The sequence below is a fragment of the Myotis myotis genome, unplaced genomic scaffold (genome assembly GCF_014108235.1).
Source record: "Myotis myotis isolate mMyoMyo1 unplaced genomic scaffold, mMyoMyo1.p scaffold_m19_p_1, whole genome shotgun sequence".
NCBI classification, from domain to species: Eukaryota; Metazoa; Chordata; class Mammalia; order Chiroptera; family Vespertilionidae; genus Myotis; species Myotis myotis.
In genome coordinates this window covers 167,447,769-167,474,051 of record NW_023416313.1, presented here as the reverse complement: position 1 = coordinate 167,474,051, position 26,283 = coordinate 167,447,769, and the positions used below count along the sequence as shown (strand labels likewise).

The 26,283-nt window shown below is 38.0% G+C and overlaps 1 protein-coding gene and 1 pseudogene across 14 annotated transcripts in view; one reads left to right on the top strand and one right to left on the bottom strand.

The window, feature by feature from the left end:
• GABPB1 (GA binding protein transcription factor subunit beta 1) overlaps positions 1-13,476 on the top strand; it is a 55,514-nt gene extending 42,038 nt beyond the window's left edge. For 7 of the 14 annotated variants that reach the window (XM_036301127.1, XM_036301137.1, XM_036301173.1 and 4 more), the window contains 4 exons: positions 205-390; positions 4,188-4,303; positions 5,808-5,915; positions 11,873-13,476. In XM_036301127.1, the coding sequence (XP_036157020.1) occupies positions 205-390; positions 4,188-4,303; positions 5,808-5,915; positions 11,873-12,025 (563 nt within the window). In that variant the 3' untranslated portion in view covers positions 12,026-13,476. Of the gene's footprint in view, positions 1-204; positions 391-4,187; positions 4,323-5,807; positions 5,916-11,872 lie in introns of all 14 variants that reach the window. The other 7 variants (XM_036301118.1, XM_036301103.1, XM_036301188.1 and 4 more) reach the window with 4 other exon arrangements.
• Positions 13,477-16,432: 2,956 nt separating this feature from the next.
• Positions 16,433-18,229, bottom strand: LOC118676200 (annotated as a pseudogene).
• Between the last annotated feature and the right edge of the window lie 8,054 nt (positions 18,230-26,283).

Below are 26,283 nucleotides of genomic sequence, written 5' to 3'. Positions count from 1 at the left end.
TACTTATTGTAAATTGTGGGGCTTGTAGTCATAATGTTTACATAGATATGTATAGCACAGCTGTAGACTAAAGTTTAAAACCATGTACAAGCTTTTCTGTGTAAGGAAGAAGCAGGGAAGGCAAAGGTACTAAAGCAAAAAGAAACTTCTGTTTTTATCTTTATATATGTTCACTGATTTTCACATTTATATTTTTCCCCCCAGTAGTGGCTACGGAGGAAGTAGTTACTGCAGAATCAGTGGATGGTGCAATTCAGCAAGTAGTTAGTTCAGGGGGTCAGCAAGTTATCACAATAGTAACAGATGGAATCCAGCTTGGAAATTTGCACTCCATTCCAACCAGTGGAATAGGCCAGCCCATCATTGTGACCATGCCAGATGGACAGCAAGGTGAGTAGTAGGCATTTCCATAAAGTTGCTGTTTATTCTCAATTTGCCTTACGTTACGTTTTGTAACCCTTTGCAAGATTTAGTTGCCTCACTTTATTTGCTTAGGCTAATATTAAAGTTAGCTTGCTTTTTCTGAGTATATACCAGGTGGAAAGAAGAATTGGCCCCAAAGTATTCTGCTTGGAAATGAGCTTAAATAAATAATTCAAAATCAGCATTGGATGATAATTTCTAAGGCCATTTAATGCAATTCAGATATATTGTGAGCTTTTAAAAATACCATGTAAGAAAACCCTACTTAAAAAAAAGTTGGACTTAAGACTTGTAATAGCTATGTGGTAGCAGCTTTTAGCAGCTTTCTTGACAGTTTCTCCATTTTTTTCCCCTCTCGGAAACCACAGAGAGCAATAAGATGGATGAAGTAGAAGCCCCAACTATGTTTTCAGTGAATCTAAAAGGTTGAGAAAACCACAGAATTCCATATTTTAAGTGCTCCAAAAACATCTAAGAACATTATAGTTAGGGCAAGAGAACTCTCATGAAAACCTACAATGTTGCATCAAGAAAAGAAAAGGGTTGAGCTCAGAAATCAGCAATAAGTACACACTCCCAGCAAGACAGGGCCCAGACTGAATAGGAAGTGCAGTGCAGCAACGCAGGGCTAAGATAGATAGAATCGGACGTGAATAGTGGAGGAAGCAGAAAGAGAAGGTGCAGAAAGTTCCTAGCTTAGAAAGCATCACCCTGCACCCAGTCCCCGAAAAAAAATTTATGTGCACACACATACTTTTAGAAAATGAGTAGGATTGCAGAGACCATGCCTCCTCACAGCCAATGAAGGAATTACAGAAGGGAAAGGCTGGAGGTAGAAGTTCTTGTAAACTGCATTTGGTTTAGCGGTAGAGGGGGTATGACACTTAGGAAAGAGTTTGTCACCGTAGCAGGACAGGAGCAGACCTTGACCTGTGAAGCCTGAGAGGCCTCTTTCCTGTTCTGCAGAAATCACCTGCTGATAGCTGGTCTAAGAGCTCATCAGGCCTAGGTGCTTTCGCAAAGCCTTAAAGAACGAATCCAATTATACAGAAAAGAAGAAAGCTTTCAGAGTATTTGTATTAAGCAGATACAACTTTGTTTCCCAAACCTAACATTTGTACAGATAAATCTCACTGATGAACAAATGGAAAGAAACTCATAGTTTCAAATTGGAAGACTCATTATCAAGAAGCTCTCAATTTTTCCTGACTTGATTTGTAAGTGTAGTGTGATATTTTAAAAAGACTATTAATTTGCTAGGGCTGTTATAACAAAATACTACGGACTGGGTGACTTGAACAACAGCTTTTTATCTTCTCACAGTGCTGGACGTTTGAAATCCTAGGTAAAGGTGTTGGCAGTTTTAGTTTCTTCTGAGACCTCTCTCTGTGGCTTGCAGGTGGCTGCCTTCTTGCTGTGTCCCCACATAGTTGTCCCTCATATGTGTGTATTGTCTGTGTCCTGGTCATCTCTTCATATAAGGACACCAGTCATATTGGATTAGGACCCTCCCAAATGACCCTATTTTTGACCTTATTCACCTCTTTGAAGTCCTTATCTCCAAATACAGTCACATTCTGAAGTGCTGGGGGTAAGGACTTAAACATTTGAACTTTGAGGGGACACAATTCAGCCCATAACAAAAACCAGAGGTCTCTTTCTGCAAGTAGCTAAACAGATTCTAAGTTTATACTGATAGAGGAGGAGGGTAGAAGAAAAAGAAAGAAAACTCTGGAAAAGAAGAACAATAAGAGAAACCTACTGAATATTAAAATAAACTTTTAAAGATTCCATAATTTTAAAATGTTTAACTGACATATGAACATATATACTATGTAGACAGTTCAATGAAACAAATACAAGGTTCTCAAATTTTTGAGTTAATTTGTAAGTGTAACAATATGAGTTAAAAGAAATAAAACTTTAATTCTCATTATTTCTAATGTTTTCAATTACATTACACTAAATATTAGTTTTACTTTTTTCATTTGTGTTTACATTTGTAAATGACAGGTTTTAATGTTTTGACAAAACAAAACATTAAAGGCTTTGGAACAATTGTAATTTTCCCCATTGTTTTGCATGACTTCAGTATGCACAGCCATTTCTATAGTCCCGTACTGCTAAGGTACGGTTAAGTAAAGCAAGGACGGTCTCTCTCTGTATAATTTACATTCATATGAAGAGATACTAAAAATTGGGACAAAGTCCAACAACCCAGTAGAGAAGCAAGCAAAGTGTATAAACAGACAACATTCATAATGGCATATCCACACATTATTATGTAACTAAATAAAAGAAAGCACTTATGTACTGACTAGGGGCCCATTGCATGGATTCTTGCAGCAGTGGGGTCCCTCAGCCTGGCGTGTGCCCTCTCGAAATCTGGGACCCCTCAGGGGATGTCGGATTGCCGGTTTCCCCCAAGGGTTGTAGTAGTTCGCAAAGTGGTAGGTGGCCGCGGCACTACTTCATTTGTTTGTAATGAAGGCTGTCACTCCTGCTCATCCCGGCCCTGCTGTGCCTGCTGTTGCCGTTGCCGCTGCCGCTCAGTAGCACTGCGCCAGCGGGTAGCACCGAGCCAGCTGGTAGCACTGCGCCAGCTGTGAGCCCTGCATCTGGCACCCAATGGTCAGATGAGCGGCTCTCCCGCTATGGGGGTGCACTGACCATCAGGGGGCAGCTCCTGTGTTGAGCGTCTGACCCCTGGTGGTCAGTGCGCATCATAGTTACTGGCCAGTTTTCCAGTTGACCAGTCACTTTGGCTCATATATATACAGATGAAAGACAACTTATATATGTGCAGTGAAAAAAAGCAACTGCAGAATGATATATCTGTTGTGTATATATTTGACTATGTTTTATATGTATGATACCTTTTGTGTAACAAAAAAAGAATGTATGTTCATGTTTGTTTTTACATAAATTAACAAGAATAGTACATGAGAAACCAATAAAAGTGATTATCTGTTTTACGAGTGGAGTGAGAGCTCTCAAAGTATGCTTGGTAAATATTGTTCTGAGTTTGAGTCATGTGAATGAACATATTATATATAAAAAAATGTTTTGCCCTAACCGGTTTGGCTCAGTGGATAGAGCGTCGGCCTGCGGACTGAAGAGGCCCAGGTTCAATTCTGGTCAAGGGTATATATATATACCTTGGTTGCGGGCACATCCCCAGTAGGGGGTGTGCAGGAGGCAGCTGATCAATGTTTCTCTCTCATTGATGTTTCTAACTCTCTATCCCTTTCCCTTCCTCTCTGTAAAAAATCAATAAAAACATTTAAAAAAATTTTTTTAATCCTCACTCAAGGATATTTTCCCATTGAATTTTAGAGAGAGTGGAAGAGAGAGGGAGAGATAGAGAAATATTGATGAGAGAAACATATTGATTGGTTGCCTCCTGCACACTTCCTGACGAAGGCCTGGCTGGGGAGGAGCCTGCAACCGAAGTACGTGCCCGTGACTGGAATCAAACCTGCGACCCTTTGGTCTGCAGGTCGACACTATCCACTGAGCCAAACTAGCTGATGCTTATATATAAAACTTAAAAAAAATAAGTAGGTGCTTAAACAAGGAGAGATTTGCAGTAAAAAAGCAAGAAGGTGAAGACAAATATGGACATCCTCAAAAAGTAAATCAGTGGTTTGAAATTGTTTTAGAATATCATTTATTTTAGATGAGTTGCATCAATAATGTTGACTATTTTTATTTCAACTAAACCTATCTGAAAATGAAGTAACATATATATTTTTTCACTTTAGTATTAACAGTACCAGCAACGGACATTGCTGAAGAAACTGTTATAAGTGAAGAACCACCAGCTAAGAGACAATGTATCGAAATAATTGAAAACCGGGTGGAATCTGCAGAAATAGAAGTAAGGAGTCTTTTACCCGGTGTGTTTTGCTGCAGTCATCCAAAATAAATTCAATTTGCTTTTTTTTTTTTTGTCTTTTATATTTATTACTGACAGTGTTGTTTTGATATGGAAAGTATATAGTATTATTTTGTTTAATTTTTGCTTTATACATATAGCAAGTCCTCAATAAATAAATATTGAATGAATGAATGAATGAGTGAAGAATTTGTTTGTAATGCAGTCTGTCATCCTGGTAACATTGGAATGTCTTTGGTTCTTGCACGCCATCCTTCATTTTCCATTAAATTTACATACATCATTCTCACAAGTCACTAAAAAAAAATATCACTGTATATTGACTAAAATTGTTTTCTCTTTCAAAAGCGAAGCGCAAATGCCTATTTAGGCTGGGGAGATCCTTGTAAAGAAGGTTGATACTTGTCAACTGGGTTTATTATAAAGCCATGGACAACTGCTTATTTTACTTAATAAGTCCTTTAGGGAAATTAAATTTAGACTTTTTTACCCTCTCCCAAACTAGATTATAAATGCAAACCATTGTGTAAGTATAACTAATCTTTAGTTACCTTGCAGGTTTTTTTCCTCACATGACTGTAGATAAAATTATGTCCCCCAAATTGGATATTAGCTTATATCAAATGACAATACATTTATTCAAAAAGTTATTTTGGAGTTTTTGTGAGAATTTAAAAAATTACATACTCATTATACACAAATTCATAATTTCTGATATATGTGAATAGTAAATGTTGGTGAATATTTAAGGTTCTTTGTAATAGAAAAGAGAGGATTTGAGGAAAAAAAAGTCACTAGAAGGCAACATAATCCTGATTGAGGACAATTAGAAAATATCCTTTGCCCAAATTCATTTAAATGTAAGACTGGTATATTGGCCACAATCACAAAGAATTTTTGTGGCGAAAATATTATCTGGTTCATCTTGTAACCATAATATTTGGCAAAATTATCTCTTTAGTTATTGACGGTGAGCTGTTTTATTTCTTCAAAATTTAAAGTGATATTCAGTACATTGAAGTTCTTACAAACTAGCAATTTATTCCATTGAATAGTATCATATCTTATTATTTAGTAATCTTTTAAATATCTTTTTCTGATATGTCAGATGATCTTTTCTGGCACATAAGGTAAAGAATATATACAGGTGTCTCCCTAAAATGTACATACTTTGAATAATTATAAAGGCAGTATTTATTAAAATACATTTCATTTTTAAAATGTAATAGAAATCAGATGTTAAAGTGTATATACAATTTTGGGAACACCCTGTATATGTATATGTATATGTATATATGTATATATATGTATATATATGCGTGTGTGTGTGTATATATATATATATATTTTAAAGAGTGATTTATTTATTTTTTATTTAAAGAATAGTTTATTATAAATTTTTAGAGAGAGAGGAAGGGAGAGGGAGAGAGAAATTTTGATGTGAGAGTGCAACATTGATCAGATACCTCCTGCATACCCCCACCAGGGATTGAGCTCGCAACCCAGGCATGTTCTCTTGACCGGGAATGGAACCGGCAACCTCCTGGTGCACCAGATGATGCCCAACCAACTGAACCACACTGGCCAGGGCAAGGTGAAAAATATTTTGTCATGTACTTTGCTTTAACTATTTAATAAAAATTATCTTTAAAGTTCTTGAAATTAAAAAAAAAATCTACACCTAAGGATATGTTTATTGATTTTAGCGAGAGGAAGAGGGAGGGGGAGATAGAGACAGGGAGAGGGAGAGAGAGAGCATTGATGTGTGAGAGAAACATTGATTGGTTGCCTCCCATATGGGCTCCAATCTTGACTGGGGACCAAACCTGCAACCTATGCCCTGGTCGGGAATCAAACCCTCACCCTTTTGGTATACGGGACGACACTCCAACCAACTAAGCCACCTGGCCAGGGCATTACTTGAAATTTATTAAACATAAACTTATTGAATTCAATCAATTGTATTTTTAAATCATTGAATGTGCATCCTGTAGCTTTATCTAATGTGAGAATTGCTGTTTTCTCAAAGTTCCACCTGATTCCTCTCTTACAGTCTTTCAGAGACCAAGAGGAAATAATGGTAAATAACAGGAAAGTATGACTTGAGATATGTAAATTATCTAGAACCATGGAGATACACCTTCAGGGGACAGAGTTTTAACTTGGTATAAAGAAGAGTGTTTGTTTCGTTTTTAGTAAGTAGAGTTTTGTGGTGGTGGAAATCTTATTCTCCATCCACAGAAATGTTCAAGCCAAGGTTGCATGATGTCTTAGAACTATTATAGAAAGACCTTGAAGGATGCAGTAAGTTTAGATGGTAGAGGTGGGCTGGAGTATAGAATGAGGAGACCTCTAGTGTTTTCATCAGATCAGGTAATCATTTCCGTATAACACATGCAGTAGTTTTTTGAAGTTATTTTCTTAGATAATCAATAGAATTGTCTTGGGACAGATTTTTTTTTAATACTCCTCTCTGAGTGACAGTTTGGCCATTCTCACAAAAGTCTCTCTAAGGCAGTGGTCTCACCTGGGGCAATTTTGATGCTAGGGGACATTTGACAATGTCTGGAGACGTTTTGGGTTATCACAATTAGGGGCATAGCATTGATATTTGGGTAGAAACCAGGGGGATGCTGCTAAACATCCTACAATGATGCACAGGACAGAGAAACTGCTGTAAAGGAATTAAATTAACTCGTTATATAGAATCTAACATGATTGGGTTTCTCTGTGTGTATCCACAACTACCAGAGTGACTGTCTATAAAGAAAGTGTTAATATATACAGGCTATCCCCCCTAAATATATACACTTTAGCAGCTGATAGCTCAATTTTGAAAATGAAATGTATTTTAATAAACACTGCCTTTATAATTATTCAAAGTGTGTATATACATTTTTTGGGACACCCTATATTTACAATTTCCAAATTAACATTGGAGAGATTTATCAATAATCTCCAGAAAAATTAGTTTAAATTATAGAAAGTTTATTGTAAATGTGGCTTTCACATCTGCATTATAGCAATATAGGAAATAAAATAGATTTATTTTTTAGAGGAAGGTATGAATAAAACCAAATTGTAATAATGTATATCATTTTATCACCCCTTGATATTACTGTACAGTATATTTTTGGAAGAAGTGTGCTGTTTTTGGATTTCTTTCATAAATAAACACTAGCCTAATCTGAATTGAAGTTCAAACTTAATTGTACATGTGGGAGAGAGGAGATGTAATTAGTATATTAGGAGTAACAGATTTTTTCCCATTATTAATTATGTGAATTCAGGAAATACCTTTATCTGTTTTGTTTTTTTTTTTGCTGTGGAGATTAAAGATGAATGTTTATTAGCAAGTTTTGGTTTTTTTAATGAATAATTTATATCTTTTAACCAGTGATAAATTGGGATCCTTAGTGTTCTTTAAAAAATTAATTTCTATAAACTTTACAAAATGTTTCATTTGATACAATTTTTAAAATTTGTTTTCCGCCCTGGCCGGTTTGGCTCAGCGGATAGAGCGTCGGCCTGCAGACTCAAGGGCCCCAGGTTCGATTCCGGTCAAGGGCATGTATCTTGGTTGCGGGCACATCCCCAGTGGGGAGTGTGCAGGAGGCAGCTGATCGGTGTTTCTCTCTCATTGATGTTTCCTGCTCTCTATCCCTCTCCCTTCCTCTCTGTGGAAAATCAATAAAATATATTTAAAAATAAATAAATAAATAAAATTTGTTTTCCTTTTATTAATGATGAACCTTTTGATCTTCCAAAGTTTAAAATTTTTTATAGTCATATCCCTTTTATTTGTTAAAAAATATTTTTATTGATTTCAGAGAGAAAGGGAGAGGGAGAGAGAGAACCATCAGTGATGAGAGAGAATCATTGATTAGCTGCCTCCTGCACACCCCTCACTGGGGATCGAGCTCGAAACCCTGGGCATGTACTTTGACCGGGAATCTAACCGTGACCTCCTGGTTCATAGGTTGACGCTCAATCACTGAGCCACTGTGGTTGGGCAGTTATATCCCTTTTTGATAATTTTTTTTTCTAGCGCTGGAGTAGTCAAAATTTTTTGTAAAGGGCCAGTAGGCTAATAATTTCGGCTTTTTAGGCCATATAGTCTGTGTTTTGCTACTTAGTTCTGTCATTGTGGCAGGTTAGCAACCACAGACAATTTGGAAATGAGTAGGTATGGCTGTATTTCAATAAAACTTTATTTATAAAACTAGGTTCATATTTGGCTTATGACAGTTAGAAAATTGATGTTTACACACAAACAAGCGGACAGCTCACACACCCTGTCCAGTTTCCATGTTAAAAAACAAAACTAAACAAAACATTTAATAATTTAAGAATATGGGTCTGGACTCTGATTTAGATTTAAATTATACTCTATAATTTTCTGATTGTGTAATATTGTTCAAGTTAATTTAACCTTTGAAGGCTTGGCTTCCCCACCAATAAAAAGGGGAAAATAATAGCACCTCCGTTATCAGATTGTGTAAGGTTTAAAGGAGGGTACATGTGAAAGACTAGTACAATGGTAGGCATATAGTAAGTGCTCAGTAAAAGATAATTGCTACTAGCTGAAGCAGAATTCAAGAATCTTGTTTGAAAATGAAAAAGCAAACTCAAGTCTTTCCTTGCTCTGGTGTCCCATTGCCTAATGCAGTAGTAATATATTGCTTTTGTTTGGAGTTGTGTAAGACAAATATTTTCTTTTATTGCTACCAAATCTTATCAGAATTTATTTTTTTGGAATTTTTCAATGTTAGTCTGTTAAAGGAAAAATACTTTAGGATTAATATTAGTACAATTATTTAATACTAATAATATTAGTATGTTTATTGAAAAATGTCAAAATTCTTTTTATTGTGGTTTAATTGCAAAAGGTCAAAGCCATTGGATTGGTGTTTCTATTTAAATATAAATCTAAAATGTGAGTCTGTTGCACTATTTATATGCAAAAAAAACAAATTACTGTTTGCATTTAGAAAGTATCTTACATGTAAATATGTTCAGTAAATGAACAAATGAATTTGGAAACAGGATCTTTTGAGTAAAATAAATAATATTTTCCACTTTTTAGAGATTTTTATTTTTTTGCTAAGTGAGATGGCAAAAAGATTCTTTCCCCAAATACCTATATTTCTGAGAAGTAAAAAATGAAAACACAAACTTTAATAATGTTAACTATGCTTTTAACTTATATTAAGATATATTCTACTAGGTGAAATAAAAATACAAAATAAGGAAAATAGGATTAAACTGTATTCACTGTTAGACTATTTATCTCAGTTTGCTTTTATCCTTTGAAATAATTGTGACTCCCTTGCTGTTTCTAAATGTTAATAAATAGCTACCAGGAAAAGATACCTTAGAGTATCTGTTTTAATTTTTCCTACCAAATCAGGGCAAATTTCTTTTATCCACATTCAAAACTTTGGCTACCAAAGGATCTTATTTCTTAACACAAGTGAAATTTGATAACACGTACGAATAGCTGTAAGTGTTCCTGCTAGCTCAGTGATGGCAAACCTATGACACGCGTGTCAGAGGTGACACGCGAACTCATTATTTTGGTTGATTTTTCTTTGTTAAATGGCATTTAAATATATTAAATAAATATCAAAAATATAAGTCTTTGTTTTACTATGGTTGCAAATATCAAAAAATTTCTATATGTGACATGGCACCAGAGTTAAGTTAGGGTTTTTCAAAATGCTGACACTCTGAGCTCAAAAGGTTCGCCATCACTGTGCTAGCTGGTGAGGGTCTAGCTAGCTCCTGGGGAAGCAGCCCCATCTCCCCCTTTCCCATTGTTGTGCTCAGTCTTCCATGGTTCACTGCCAGGGGACTGGTGTTGATTGCTTACATGAGGCTCATCTTTTGGGTGTTCTTTCTGTCTTGTTCCTACTCTGTAATCTTGCCTGGGATAAGGAGTGGGTAAGAAAAGGGTAGCGAAGTAGGGCTTGGGAATTTCTTAAATTGCAGATGAAGAGCACATATTTTTTCTACTTGTACATTTTGTGTAATTGGAAGATTTGAATGCTACTTTTGTAGTCAACCACTCCCACATTTGATGAACCCATGGGAAAAATAAATGTTAGATGTAGCTTTATTCCCAGTGTAGGGAAGGGAATGGGATTTACAGGAAGGCAGAAGTAGTAAATATGCTCCCCCTTGTGGACCATGTGAATAATGAAGAAGAGGGAATTTTTGGTTTCACAATGGATAAGGGTCAAGAAGGCAGTGGATGAGACTCTCACACTGCCCTTTTCCCCAGCAAGATGCTGACCCCTTACCTTCAGTTTCCTCTGGTCAAGTTTCTTATCCAGTGTTGAGTGTGGCCTTTCTTATGATTAATAGTCTTACCCTTAGCCCCCACCACACTAGTAGATCCTGGACCTCTGTAAGGTGTTTGAGCTTGGGTGTGTGCAGAGTGAGCTTTTGTTCTTGTGCTTACTAGAGCTATGGGAAAAGAACCCATGAAATGTTTTCCCTTGGGCAGCTGAATAGGGCCAGAGTGAGGAGGAGGACCAGATTTGTTTCAACTCTCAATTTATTGAGAAATTCAGTACATATATTTTATCCCTGAATAATTCACTAGTCACAATAGAGAAATTAGTACTTTATTGATTTGTAAAATAATATAATTTAGGAAACTAATTTAGACCAGCACTCTTCATTTTAGAGATGAGGAATCTTGCTCGCTATCATTGAGAAAGATAGTTTTATAAGCAGTAATATTAGAATCTCACAAACCTGACTCCTATCCATGTTACCATGAAAAAGCCACATCATCTCCGAGCATCATTTTCCTCATCTGTAAAATGGGCATAATATCTGTCTTAGAGGCTTGTCCTTGGAAATCACCTTGTTTTGTCATATAATGAGTGCTTAATAAATACTGTTTTTAAGTATTATCTTTATTTTTTTATTTTTTTAAATATATTTTATTGATTTTTTACAGAGAGGAAGGGAGAGAGATAGAGAGCTAGAAACATCGATCAGCTGCCTCCTGCACATCTCCCACTGGGGATGTGCCCGCAACCCAGGTACATGCCCTTGACCGGAATCGAACCTGGGACCTTTCAGTCCGCAAGCCGACTCTCTATCCACTGAGCCAAACCGGTTTCGGCTATCTTTATTTTTTAATTTTATTTTTTAAGTATTATCTTTAAATAAAAATGCAGATAAAGATATGGAGAGCTATGATGGTATATTTCCATCTTAAAGTTCTTCACCAGTTTTTGTAGTACATATGAAAGTACAAGTACCTATTTGGGTTCATTATGTTAGTCTTATATCTAATTAGGGCATAATTTCCTTGAGATAAAAACAACAAATTTGCAATCTGTATTTCACAGTGTGGAACACAAAATCGAGGGCTTTAATTATTAGTAAATTGGTTGAAAAGGCAACTTGTCCAGGAAATATCAATAGGTAACTATTTTTAGCTACTATTTTTTTGTTAAAGGATGCATGCTTGTAGATGTTAATAATGTATTTGTGCAAAAATTGAAAAAAACAACTTTTTGTTTGCTTAATTAGGAGAGAGAAGCTCTTCAGAAACAGCTGGATGAAGCAAACCGAGAAGCCCAAAAATACCGACAGCAGCTTCTAAAGAAAGAACAGGAAGCAGAAGCCTACAGACAGAAATTAGAAGCTATGACTCGTCTTCAGACTAATAAAGAAGCTGTTTAGTTGAAGTGAACATGTAGTTTGAGTTACTTTTGGTCAAGAAAGAATACAATCTTGAACTGTACACAGGAAGGTGCAGTCATGGGAAGACAGGATGCTAGAAGAGACTACAGATTGATAATTGGACTAAAGCCATGTGGTCTGAATCCTTGTAACATAAAACTTTTGAAGTTGTCAAATGTATTTAAAACTGAATTCTGTAAATAGTTTTTGTTTTTTTTACAGTTCTAAATGAGTTGATAAAGATTGTTGAAGAGATCCAAAAACACAATAAGCCACTGTTTTTGCGAATTCTTTTTGATTTTAGTACGAACGAACCTTAATTTCTCAGAAACAGAACAGTTTTAAGGGTGATCGTTGATTAGACCAAATGTGTCATAATTATGTGGTGGACTGATACTGGAATTGCTCCTGTACGTTAAAGCTTCTGTGTGAAGAGAAGATTTCTCCCAGGAAATGTTTGTACAGCTTTAAGTTGTCTCAGATTCTCTGAAAACATTTTTTAGAAAACAAATTTTTATATTTGTTCAACTTCAGCTATACCCAAGTAGATTTACATGTATATGAAGCAAATATTTTTTAAACTTTGTGTTTGTACATATCCTGCATGTTTTATAATTTCAAAATGTATCACTTGCATAGGTATTTTCCCCACAAAGATAATGAAAGTTATTTGGGGGAAAAAACCCTCCTTTTATTCTGTAGGTCATCTTAACTAAGTAAACTAGCAGCTGGTTTTATTGGAATGATAGTGTTCTTGGAAGGAGCAGCTTACAAGATAACTTGAATTTGAAAACTACAAAATCTATGCTTTTTTGAAAATTTCATAGTGGGGACGTGAAACTGTATTCTGTGCCTTCCATCATGATTTCCACATGAAAGCACTTTAAGGCAGTATGTTTTAAGATAATGTTTTTGGAAAACTCAAAGCATATGGGTTTTTGAAATATTTCATGGACTCATTCCCCTCCCTCCCCCAGGAAATTATTCTTATGGAAAAAAATGCTTTTGTATGTAGAACAAGAACTTTTTGTACCACAGTGATGCTATAGAGATGTCTACCATAACTTTTACTTTTCCCTGTGAAAGCTGTATGTCCGTGCTACGACTGCTCTCATTACAATGTTGTCGAATTCCACAATGTATGAACATTACACTCTGACATACTGTTTATTCTTTTTTTGTAAAATGTAATTTCATACATTTTTTCCTGCTTTATTTCTTACATTAATGTTTTATTGCTTTATGAAAATGTTTAACCCTAAGGCTCTACTAGATGATCTATACTGTAAAAAGAAGCAATTACCCTTAAGAAACAATTACTCTGGCCTACTTTTCTATTTTACAATTAAATATCTTTTCCACATATATTCAGCGTAGACTTATATTTTGACCATATTTTGTTCACACGTTAAAATTTTTGTTCTGTGTATTAAAGCCATACGTATTCTTCACACTGTCTTGAAAGTCCTTGAGGTAGCTCCTTGGGAATTTGTTAATTCTCTTACTGCAGTTATCAGTTCGGTAGGTAATATAGTAAAATGATCTGTGAACTATCAGCTTGATAGTTGTTATTTGGAAACTGTTATAAAGATTCTAGGACAAATTTAAAAACTAAGGAAGAGAAAAAAATATTTTTTTCAGTTTTCCACTAAATTTGACATAAATTTTATTTTTTAAAAACATCTTTATTGTTGAAAGTATTACATATGGCCCTTTTTTCTCCTATTGACCCCTTATAGCCCACCCCTGCCCCCTGCCCCAGCCTCCACCACCCTATTGTCTGTGTCCACGGGTTATGCATATATGCATACAAGTTCTTTGGATCTCTTCCCACCCGTCGACCCTCCCCCACCTTCCCTCTGACATTACAGTTTGTTCCATGCTTCTGTTTCTCTGGATCTGTTTTATTTAACAGTTTATTTTTTTCATTAGATTCCATATATGAGTGAGATCATGTGATACATGTTTTTCTCTGACTGGCTTATTTTGCTTAGCATAATGCTCTCCAGGTCCCTCCAATGCTGTCTCAAAGGGTAAGAGATCCTTTTTTACTACTGCATAGTATTCCATGGTGTACATGTACCACAGCTTTTTTACCCACTCATCTACTGATGGGCACTTGAGCTGTTTCCAGATCTTAGCTATTGTAAATTGTGCTGCTATGAACAAAGGGGTGCACACATTCTTTCTGATTGGTGTTTCAGATTTCTTAGAATATATTCCTAGAAGTGGGATCACTGGGTCAAATGGTAATTCCACATTTAATTTTTGAGGAAATTTCATACTGTTTTCCATAATGACTGCACCAGTCTGCATTCCCACCAGCAGTGTACTAGTGTTCCCTCCTCTCCACATCCTTGCCAACACTTGTCATTTGCTGATGGTAGCCATTCTGACAGGTGTGAGATGGTACCTGATTGTTTTGATTTTCATCTCTGATTATTAGTGACTTGGAGCATTTTTCATATGTCTCTTGGCCATTTGTATGTCCTTTTTGGAGAAGTGTCTATTTAGGTCCTTTACCCCATTTTTTAATTGGATTGTTTGTCTTCCTTTTGTTAGGTTGTATGAGTTCCTTATATAATTTAGATATTAACCATTTATCGGATGTATCATTGCCATACAGTGGGCTCCCATACAATGGGCTCCCTTTTCATTTTGTTGGTGGTTTTTTTTGCTGTGCAGAAGTTTTTTATTTTGATGTAGTCCCATTTGTTTATTTTCTCCTTAGTTTTCTTTGCCCTATGAGGTTATCTGTAAACATATTGCTACGAGAGATGTTTGTGATTTTGCTCCCTACGGTTTCTTCTAGGATTTTTATGGTTTCACAACTTACATTTAAGTTCTTTATCCATTTTGAGTTTATTTTTGTGTATGGTGTAAGTTTTTGGTCTAGTTTCTTTCTTTTTTTTTTTTTGCATGTATCTGTCCAATTTTCCCAACACCATTTATTGAAGAGACTGTCTTAACTCCATTGTATGCTTTTGCCTCCTTTTCAATTAATAATTGAGTGTAGTGGCTTTGGTCAATTTCTGAGGTCTCTGTTCTGTTCCATTGGTCTATGTGTCTGTTCTTATACCAGTAGCAGGCTGTTTGATTACATTGGCTTTGTAGTATAACTTGATATCTGATACTGTGTTCCCTCCAACTTTGTTCTTTCTCAAGATTGCTGCAGCTATTCGGGATTTTTTTGGTTCCATATAAATTTTTGGAGTATTTTTTCTAGATCTGTGAACTATGCCATTGGTAATTTAATAGGGATTGCATTGAATCTATAGATTGTTTTGGGTAGTATGGATATTTTAATGATGTTAATTCTACCAATTCATGAACATGGTATATTCTTCCACTTGTTTATATCTTCCTCTACCTCTTTTTTCAACGTCCTGTAGTTTTCTGAGTATAGGTCTTTTACCTCCTTAATTAAGTTTATTCCTAGGTATCTTTTTTTTTTTAATGAAACATTGACAAATTCTTTATGGTATTTATTTTCATTTTTTTGTTAATTCTCACCTGAGGATATTTTCCCATAGATTTTTTTAAATGAAATCTTTATTGTTCAGATTATTACAGTTGTTCCTCTTTTTTTCCCCATAGCTCCCCTCCACCCGGTTCCCACCCAACCCTCTGCCCTTACCACCCCCCTCCCCCCAGTGTCCTCATCCATAGGTGTACGATTTTTGTCCAGTCTCTTCCTGCACCCCCCACACCCCTCTTCCCCCCGAGAATAGTCAGTCCACTCCCTTTCTATGCCCCTGATTCTATTATATTCACCAGTTTATTCTGTTCATCAGATTATTTATTCACTTGATTTTTAGATTCACTTGTTGATAGATGTGTATTTGTTGTTCATAATTTGTATCTTTACCTTTTTCTTCTTCTTCTTCCTCTTCTTAAAGGATACCTTTCAGCATTTCATGTAATACTGGTTTGGTGGTGATGAACTCCTTTAGCTTTTCCTTATCTGTGAAGCTCTTTATCTGACCTTCAATTCCCATAGATTTTTATTTTTACAGGCCATTTTTAGAAAGCATCCTATATAATAAAAGCGTAATAATATGCTAAGTGTCTGACCGATTGGTTGGCCAGTCGCTATGACACACCCTGACCGGTAGGTTAGCTTGCTGCTGGGGTCTGGTCAATCGGGACTGGGCGAGAGGGCTGGACACGCCATGGAGCCCTCCCGCAGACCCTTCCCGGCTGGCCTGCTCCCATGGCCTCGATCAGGACTGGACAAGACGGCCTGATCAGCTCAATCTCGGGCCAGGCTGAGGGACCCCACCCATGCACTTATTGTTATACAAAGAAGAAACACATATACAGAATACACAAATTACCAGCGAGGTGGACCCTAGGCCTTCTCTCCACTCTGGGAAACCAGATCAGAAGAGAAACAATGATTCCATCTTAGTAATTTTTTCCATCTACACAGTTTTTTTTAAGCGGCATTTCTACTCCTTTGCTGGTGCTTTTTTCCCCCTTTCCAATGTGGGGATCAGGCTTTTCAGTCCAGCTTTGACTTTGCTTGCGATTTCTTGGTCAGAACTCTGGAGAAGTCTAGAAAGAATAATGAAACCTCGATTTACACTAGCCCAGGACTTCAGGTTCTTCATACCGACATGCTCTACAATGGTTTTTGCAAAATAACCATCTCTTCTGTTTTCTTTCATCTTTTTATCTTGACACTTCAAAACAAGATGCCCTGCAGGATGTTCTGCAATGTAAAGCTCTCCATCCTTGCTTCTGGGGTACAGTTCTGCTGCTGCCAAGCTGGCGATGGCGTTCATGGCAGGTTGAGAGTCTCCAGTGGCAGCTTCCAGAATGCAAGACACCAACACACAGGCAGACTTATCTAGTACCATTTCTTGAGTGTGATCTTGCATTTAGCTTAACAAAGCTGGGGAGATGGATTCTAAGAGCTCTCAGCGACGGATCTCTGTTACCTTTTTTACTGTGTGCGTTTCCATTCCCTTTCTGCAGAACTTCAATAATTTCTCATACTGTATATGCAGGATCTTGGGGGCTTAGTAGGACAACAGGACCTTTCTTCCATATTTGTCATTTAATATGTTAGACAAGGAACTAATAGTTTCAGATATGATTATCTGCTTCACAATCAAATGCTGCCAGTAAAACCAAATGGGAGTATTGGCCACTAGCCACCTTTTTAACAGAAGTCTTCATTGTTTTCACAATCACTGTCCTGTCCTTGGGTGTGCCGGTGCATGGCCACTCTGGCACCATTATGTGTGTGTGCCAGGTAGACCACCACTTTACAGATGGCTTCGTGCTGGAAGCCAAGATCAACAGTAATTAATAAAAATGCGAGTAGTTCCTCAGAAGGCTAAATGGGGCTTTGATGTTCAGAAGGCTGAATACCTGCATTTATTACCTGCTGCTGACTCAATAGCCAAAGGCAACCCCTCAAATTTGATGATCTCTTTACTGTTTACTAAACATCACCTTTGATATGCCTGTTTGCATTCCTAAAAGGCAAGTGTGTATTCTAGTAAATAAAAAGCAGATGGGTATGGAGATTCAGTGGAGCTTAGTTCCTTGAACTAAGTTCACAACTGGTTTCCCCATAATTTCCAAATTTATATTTCTTGTCTTGTGTATTAATCTGCATGTCAGCCCTTTCTTCAGGTATTTGAACCCAGGCCACGCGGGCCGTGGCCTCACAGCTTCGATCATTTCTGATCTTAGGTTTGGGGGCGCATAGGTAAAAACGTCCAAGAATACTTTATGCACCAATGAGTGCTTAGTCACAGCTTCCTTTTGGGCCATCGGAGTTAGAATCTGTTTCATTTCATCCATGATAAGTTCTAGTGTTTCTGGCTGTTCCTCTAACACTGTCCAGAGTTGGGTGATCTGCTGACCTGTAAAGCTGAAATGTGTTCCCATTGGGCGCTCTGTCATGTTTCTCTGTTCTAAAATGGCTTTGTCATTGTATGGTATTCCACGACGGCTGACGGCTGAGGCTTCCGCGTGTCGGGGCATCTTCCTCACATGGCCTTTAAAACTTCTGATTATCTCCGCATTCTGCGGTTTACCCCCACACATGAGAAATTTCTTAACAATATTTCTGGAATATTTAGCTTTACGTAATTCAACCGAATCATCTCACAGTCTTTCAAAAGCCTGTTTCCTCTGCTCTTTATCGCCAAACTGAATGTAACATTGCATCACACGAGCTGAATCATTGTTTTAATAAAATCTGTTTTTTTCTTGTGACATCTTTGCACCTTTTTCTGTGAATTTTTGTTTTGCTTTGACTTCCATCATGGCAACTCGCACACGTGTGGCTGCCACAGGACTCACCGCCGCTTTCTCTTTCAACAAATTTTTATGGAGAGAGTAGAAAGGAGGGGGAGAGACGCAGAGAGAGAAACATTGGTGTAAGAGATTGGTTACCTCCTGCACATGCCTACTAGGGCTGGGAATTAGTACATGACTCTGCCCGGAATCAAACCCAGGACCCTTCAGTCGGCTGGCAGATGCTCTATCCACTGCGTCAAACTGGCCAAGGCTATTCCTGGGTATCATAAATTTTTTTGTTGCTATGGTAATAAAATTATTTGTTTAGTTTCTCTTTCCGAGACTTCATTATTAGTATATAAAAATGCCTTGACATAAATTTTAAATGATCTAAAACTACATTTTATAAATGCAAGTTCTTATTTTTAGTAGCATGAAGCTACTTTTTCTATGTCTGCTTTTCATTACTTTAGTGCGTATATGGACTTACATTAGGTGGGGTGCCCTGACATGCGGTGTTGAAGTGGAGAAGGGCCCTTGTGTTCATCCCAGAGCCCAGCCATGGTACAGTCTTGCCTCCAGACTAAGTTTGACCCTGAAGAGCCTTGAGACTGTTGGAAACAAGCTTCTGAAAGCTAATTTATTTCTAGTTTTCTGTTCTGCTAGAGGCTAACCTTGTGCGAGAAAGCATTTTGATCTGTAATATCATGGCATAGATGGGAGAAAATAATTAGCACTTAAAGGGAGGAAGTCTATGGTAGTAGTATCAATGAATAGTCAGGTGTCTTTGGCGACGTTCACTTCTTTCAGATCTGATTGTTATGCGGGCCTCGTATCAATCCTCAATCGACCACACCTGATTCACTGTTCTATGAAATCATTAAGACAAGAATTTATAACTAAAGCAATGGGTTGCCTTTTTCTCTTTTTGAGCTTCTGTTTTCAGTGGGCTGGAAAAGCTTTGCATTCTAATCATTCTCAATGGTGTTCTGAGCAGAGGGTTCAAAGAATGTACAGAATAAAATTATAAAAGTTTTTAGAAATCTGCACTTAATGCGTTTCCATGATGTAAGGATGGATTTGCCACATTGATGGTTAGCTATTTCCTTTTCTGTGTAAACAGACATCTTCCAGAGCAGCCTTTCTCGGTGAGTGTTCATGAGAGATTCAAGCCCAATGCCCTGAGTGATCAGGCCTAATGAATTAATTCCTTGTAATTAATTATTTCTTTTCTATACATGTAGAATAGTACTGGTTATGTACTGTCTTAGACACTGAACTCATTAGATGTCTTGTTGCCTTTTTCTTGATTCAGATTTAACACTTCCCTATGGAACTCTAGGATTCCAAATTTGAAGTTGAGTCTGATGCTTTGGGAAATCTTCATCTAATGAGAATGATATCTGCGGGGACTGTGCTTCTCAACTAATTTTCATTTATTGTTATTTTATTTATATCCGAATTACTTCCCCAAAGGACTTGGGATGTCATTTTTTTCATTGGCTTTTAGGAATTATCTTCTTATGTCAATCTCTCATGATGTGAGTGGCAAAGTAATTATTCTACTTCACTGTCACTGAGTGGCTCTATTTGTTCATTGCAGTGGAGTGTTGGGAGTTGGGGAGCTTTTTCCTGTGGCATTCAAAAAGAGCAAAGTTAAAGAGATAAGGGAATACATGTGAAATCCCATGTAATTTGGATGATGCTTGTTTATAACAAAAAGATCTGTATACCAATATATTTATCCAAGACATATTGCTAAATGAAAATGTATGCCAATATGTGTTTCTTCAATATGATAATTTCTGATATTATTTATTGAACATTAGAACAAACACTTGCCCATAACAGGAATTGATAAATTGATAGACATATTCATGGATGCTTTTTGCTGATATGACTTTTTATATCAAAGTGACTTTTTTTTTCCTGCATTACTCTATACAAAGTTTCTTCCAGATAAAATCTATAGTTTCTTTGTACTTTTATACCTGGAAGACCTTGAGAATGGACTCAAAATATATCAAGAAGAAAAACCTTTTCAGATAAAAACACAATATGGTTGTTGGAACTTTATGTCCATATGGATAGGTTCCCAAGGCATTAGCACTCAGGCTTATATAGCAAATAGGAAAAAAAAGCCTCTTCTATTCACCTGGCTTCTGTTGAACAAATAACTCCTCCCATCATGTCAGGTCTACTTAGGAATGAACTAACTAATGTATCTGTTGGTTCATTGAGTACTATTTACTGTACTTGGATTTAATTATAGATAACTGGTATATTGTAGTTTTGAATGAGGTTTGCTATTTGCTTTCTCCATGCTATGAGAACATCTCAATGCACATGGGTTCAGTTTGACGTGAGCTCTCCAAATTCATTCTCAGATTACTCTGTGTAACCTGTGATGGAAAACACAGTTTCATCGTTGGAGATATACTTCTGGTTCCAAATCAAAATTTTGGTATCAACATTTTTGTGACTTGCTAACAGTATTTTCTAAAATATATAGATATACAGATAGTCTTATAGGTTTTTTAAAAAAATCATTTGATGGCCTGAGCTCTTTTAAAAATATTTCACTTCCATGAAAATCAAATAGTGAATGTAATTTGGATGCAGTTCCTAGGGCTTTTCATTTTTAGATATATATGTAACCCCCCAAAAACTACCATTTGCTTCCTGGAAAAGTTTTCACCTGATCTCTATGAATTTGTCCACTGCACTTTATTAATTGCTTATTTGGTTTTTCATTTGAATAGCTTAGATCTCATGTACACAGTTGATATGTAATGTTTCCTCCATATACAAATACATAGTACTATATAATCCAGTGATTTTCAACCTGTTTCTTCTCATAGCACATATAAACTAATGATTAAAATTCTGCGGCACATCCCAAAAAATGTATTTTTTGCCAATCTGACACTAAAATAGGTATAATTTTGATTGATTTACAAAAATAATAATAATAACAGTAATTACTTACTTGTTTTGATCCAAAGTGACTTTTTAAAAAATCAGATGCCTGTACTTGTATATAAAGATTCTTAGTACCAAGAATGAACCAATCAGATGCAACCTTATTATGCGATGTTACCAATAAGATGCAGTTCTAGTCCTGGCCTGTTTTGCTCAGTGGTTAGAGTGTCGCCCGAGCACTGGCAGGTTGTGTTTGTTTTTTTGAATATATTTTTATTGATTTCAGAGAGGAAGGGAGAGGGAGAGAGAGATAGAAACATCAATGATGAGAGAGAATCACTGATTGGCTGCCTCCCGCATGCCCCCCACTGGGGATTGAGCCCAGGACCCTTCAGTCCGCAGGCCAATGCTCTATCCGCTGAGCCAAACCTGCTAGGCAGCTTGGGAGTTTTAATCCCAGGCAAGGGCACTTACATGGGTTGAGAATTTGCTTCCCGTCCCTGGCCGGGGTGTGTGCAGGAGGCAACCAGTTGATGTGTCTCTCTCACATTGATGTTTCTCTCTCTCTCTCCCCCTCCCTTCCACTCTGAAAAGCAATGGAAAAAAAAAAAATCCTCGAGGGCGGCTCTGCGGCTCTGCCTCGGAGGTTTTTGGGTCAAGGGCTGGAGCTGGAGCCAAACATGTTGCGCAGAGACGCGGGGCAGCCGGAGAGGCCCGGGGCTGGCGTTGGGTGCGAGGGATGCCCACGAGGGTGGTCTTTCCGTGTGACTCACACCCGAGACCTCCTGGTCGGCCTGGGCGGGGTGACGCCACGCTGTGGGCGCGGGCCGGGTCCTCGGGGACGGGTGTGTAGGGCGCGTGGGGGGCATCTGAAAGATGGGAGCCAGGGCGCTTCCGCGGAGGGAGCGGAGGGGCGCAGGCCCGGAGTCAAACGGGGAGAACCCCGCGTGTGGGGCGCGGGGTCCAGATCGCGACTGTCAGCCCGTGCGAGACTCCCCCCCCCCCCCCGCACACACTTTTCTCAAGATTTTTATTTTGAAAGAGCAGAAAGGAACCTGGTTCCGCCGGTGCTACGTGGGCCCGGCAGAGGACATCACGACGCCAGCGCGGTGCCCGGCCCGCGCGTGGGGCTGCGCCCGGGGTCCTCGGTTCCCACGCCGCGGCCGCCGTTCCGGCCGGGAGGACCGGCGGGCAGCCCTGCACCCCCTGGCGGCCCCGGCCTGTCTCCGGCGAAACCCCCTCTCGCCCGAGGAAATGACAGGGAAAACGGACCGAGACGACGTTCCTCCTTTGTTCTTTCCAACTTCACGTAGGGTTGATCATGACGTTGAAATGAGTAAATTAAAACTCTCTGTAATGCGTAAGTTGGATTGTCAATGGCGGAAGTGAGTAAAAGCTAACTCTACCCCACTTTAATTTTTTTAAAGATTTTGCCACTTAAAAGAAGAAAAGGATATTGGAGGATGTGTATACCTGCAAGTCATGGTGTTTCATTTAAATGTTCCATTAAAAGTTTTCTGCAGCGCTTATTTTTTTTTAAAAAAATCCTCATGTGAGGATTAACAACAAAAAGATGCAACTTTATTATATGATCTATACATTCATGGTTCAAAACAGAGCATTTACACAGGATAGCTATTGTTGTGTTGGCTGTTACTTCTTAAAGTTGACAGTCTATGGGAAAGGTCAGTGCCCCTGACTAAATAGTCAGGTATTGCATGTTTTAAAAATTCTTGTGGGACACCACTTGAAAATAAATGATGTAGCCCTGGCCGGTTCGGCTCAATGGATAGAGCATTGGCCTGCGGACTGAAGGGTCCCAGGTTCGATTCTGGTCAAGGGCACATGCCTGGGTTGCAGGCTTGATCCCCACTGGGGACCTGCAGGAGGCAGCTGATCTATAGTTCTCTCTCATCAATGATGTTTCTATCTCTCTTCCTCTCCCTTCCTCTCTGTAATCAATAAAAAAAAATTTAAAAAAGAAAATAGATGATTTAATTCCAATCTTACTACTGATTGGTTACATGATTTATAATTGTGAATTTTATGGATTATTTAAATGTCTTCCTGATTTTTTGGTAAGAATTTTTTGTATGCCAGGCAACTGTCAGTAAAGCATTCATTTTAAACAAATGTTTTATTGACTTTAGAGAGAGAGAGGAAGGGAGAGGGGGAGAGAGAGATATAGAAATTTCAATATGAGAAACATTGATTGGATGCCTCCTGCATGCCCCCTACTCAGGATTGAGCCTGCAACCTGGCATGTGCCCTGACCTGGAATCAAACCCTGACCTTGCAAACTCTTGGTGCATGGGATGATGCTAAACCAACTGAGCCACACTGGCTGGGCAAGCATTCATTTTTGTATTACAATTTTTTCATAATTATTCTAGACTTGGTCATACTTATTATAACTCTCAAGAATTATTTCAGGTTAAAATTTCACACTTACTTTGCTATAGAAAATATATATTAAGAAAGCTCACACTTGAATGAGCCTATAACTGCTTTAAAAAAAACTCTCCGTCTGCCAGGGAACTGACTCTGCTTCCAAGCATTTTTGCCCAGGATCTCAGAGACTTGGCATCAAACACTGAGGAGGCACATTATTCAGAATAATGTTTACTATCTTTGTTAGGTACAACTCAGGTTTTTTTCATGGTTATTTTAATAAAAACTTCAAAACATATAGAAGGACATCCTATTAGTGCCCCTTTGAGAAAACTTTGGAGCATCTGTCCTCTAGATTATAAACTCTTTATGCCTTGGTTGGTGTCTGTCTTGGTCTCCACTGTATCACCAACTGTAAGATAGAAGAGGGCCAAAAAATATTTATCAAATAAGTGAGCAATTAGGGGAAAGTGACGAAGAAAAAATATCTAGTATGATGATAAACCTACTTGTTGATTTCCTAGTCTCAGTGTTATTGTATTTTCTTCAGTTGTAGAATTTTTATTTAAACATATATTTTTTATTGATTTCAGAGAGGAAATGAGAGGGAGAGAGATAGAAACGTCAATGATGAGAATCATTGATCGGCTGCCTCCTGCAATCCCCCAGCTGGGGACTGATCCCACAACCCGGGCATGTGCCCTGACCAGGAATTGAAACATGACCTCCTAGTTCGTAGCTTGACACTCAATCACTGAGCCACACCACCAGGCATAGAATTTTCACTTTTTATAGTTTTTAATTCTTTTTTTAAAAAAATATATTTTATTGATTTTTTACAGAGAGGAAGGGAGAGGGATAGAGAGTTAGAAACATCAATGAGAGAGAAACATCGATCAGCTGCCTCCTGCACACCCCCTGCTGGGGACGTGCCCACAACCAAGGCACATGCCCTTGACCGGAATCGAACCTAGGACCCTTCAGTCCGCAGGCCGACGCTCTATCCACTGAGCCAAACCGGTTAGGGCAGTTTTTAATTCTTTATGAAATTTTAAAAACATATATATATATGTGTATATATATATATATATATGTGTGTGTGTGTGTATATATATACACACACACACACACACACACACACACACACACACAGTATATCTGAATAGACAAAGCAAAGATGGGTTAGAAAAAATTTCCAAACTGAAACTCAGAGACAAGAAGGTGGAAAATAAAAAGAATATCATATATATAATTTATATCTATAATGTATATATTATACAATAATCATAATATATATGCACACATGTACATACACAATTATATATATTATGTACTTATGATATAAGGCAAAAAAGTTTAACATAAGCATAATTGGACTTGCAGAAGGATAGAAGAGAGATAATGGAGCAGAAGCAACACTTGATGAGAAAATAACGGATAATTTTCCATTTAAATTGCCTAACTTGGTGTTGGTACTTTTTTAATGAATCAATAAATGTCAGCTATTACCACTGTCAATATTATTTTTCCCATAAAGCAAAGCTTTATTGAGGTATAATTCCATATTATAAAGTCCCCCATTTGAAGTGTACAATTCAGTACTTTTAAGATATTCACAGAGTTGTGCAACCATCACAATAACCAATTTTAAAACATTTCCAGCAACCCTCCAGAAAGAAACTCCCCCAAACCTGTTCCTCTTGCTGTCAACCTCTGACTCCTCACACACCCCGACTCCAGAGCCCGAGTCACCATCTTTTCGGTCTCCATCGATTTGACTCTTCCGGACATTTCCAATAAATGGAGTCATGTAACATGTGGTGCTTGGAGACTGGCTCTTCTCACTTAATATAATGCTCTCAGGGTTCTTCCTGTTGCGTGTCAGCACGTCCATCCTTCTTATTGTCGAACGGCTATGTCACATCGTATCGCTCCATTTATCTGTTGATGGACATTTGGGTTGTTTCCACTTTTTTGGCTGTTATGAATAATGCTGCTCTGAACATTTAGGCTTCTGTATGTCCCTTTATGCATTCTCTCTCTCTCTCTCTCTCTCTCTCTCTCTCTCTCTCTCTCTCTCTCTCTCTCTCTTTCTCACACACACACAAGTGCTAAAAGTGATTATGTCTGGTGATTGTTATTCTTTTTACTTATCTGTATTTTCTCATCTCTTTACAACAATACGTATTATGTAGCAATAAAAAAATTCATTTTGCGAGATGCTAACATCTGCCTGCTCCTGAGCACAGCGCCAGCATCCCTTTAAGTGCCCACTCCTCCCTCCCTGCCGCCGGGGAAGCAGTGGCAGGAGTAACACTAATAATTTGTGCTACTTATTCTGCATACCCTCGGCTTTGTTCTGGGAGCTTTGTCTGAGGCTGGCTGTGTCTGAAGCCAGGGGCAGGAAGGACTGAGGGCTCTTCACCACATTTCCCTGCAGGCTCGGGTTGCTAAGTGCAACGTTTTTTCCTCCATTTCTTGATCAAGGTCGTGGTCACTGTCCCTCAGAGCATTGGTAGAGGAAGGATGGGTTAATTCAGCCTAGAGGAAGGGCTTCTGGAGGGCGGAGCTAAGGTGGAAGCAGGAGAACCCTTTAAATACAGGGCCCCATCCTGCTGCCCAGGAGTGCCCCTGGGACCTCCTAGTGTCGGTGAGAAGGAGTGAGGCTGACTGAGGCACTGACTGAG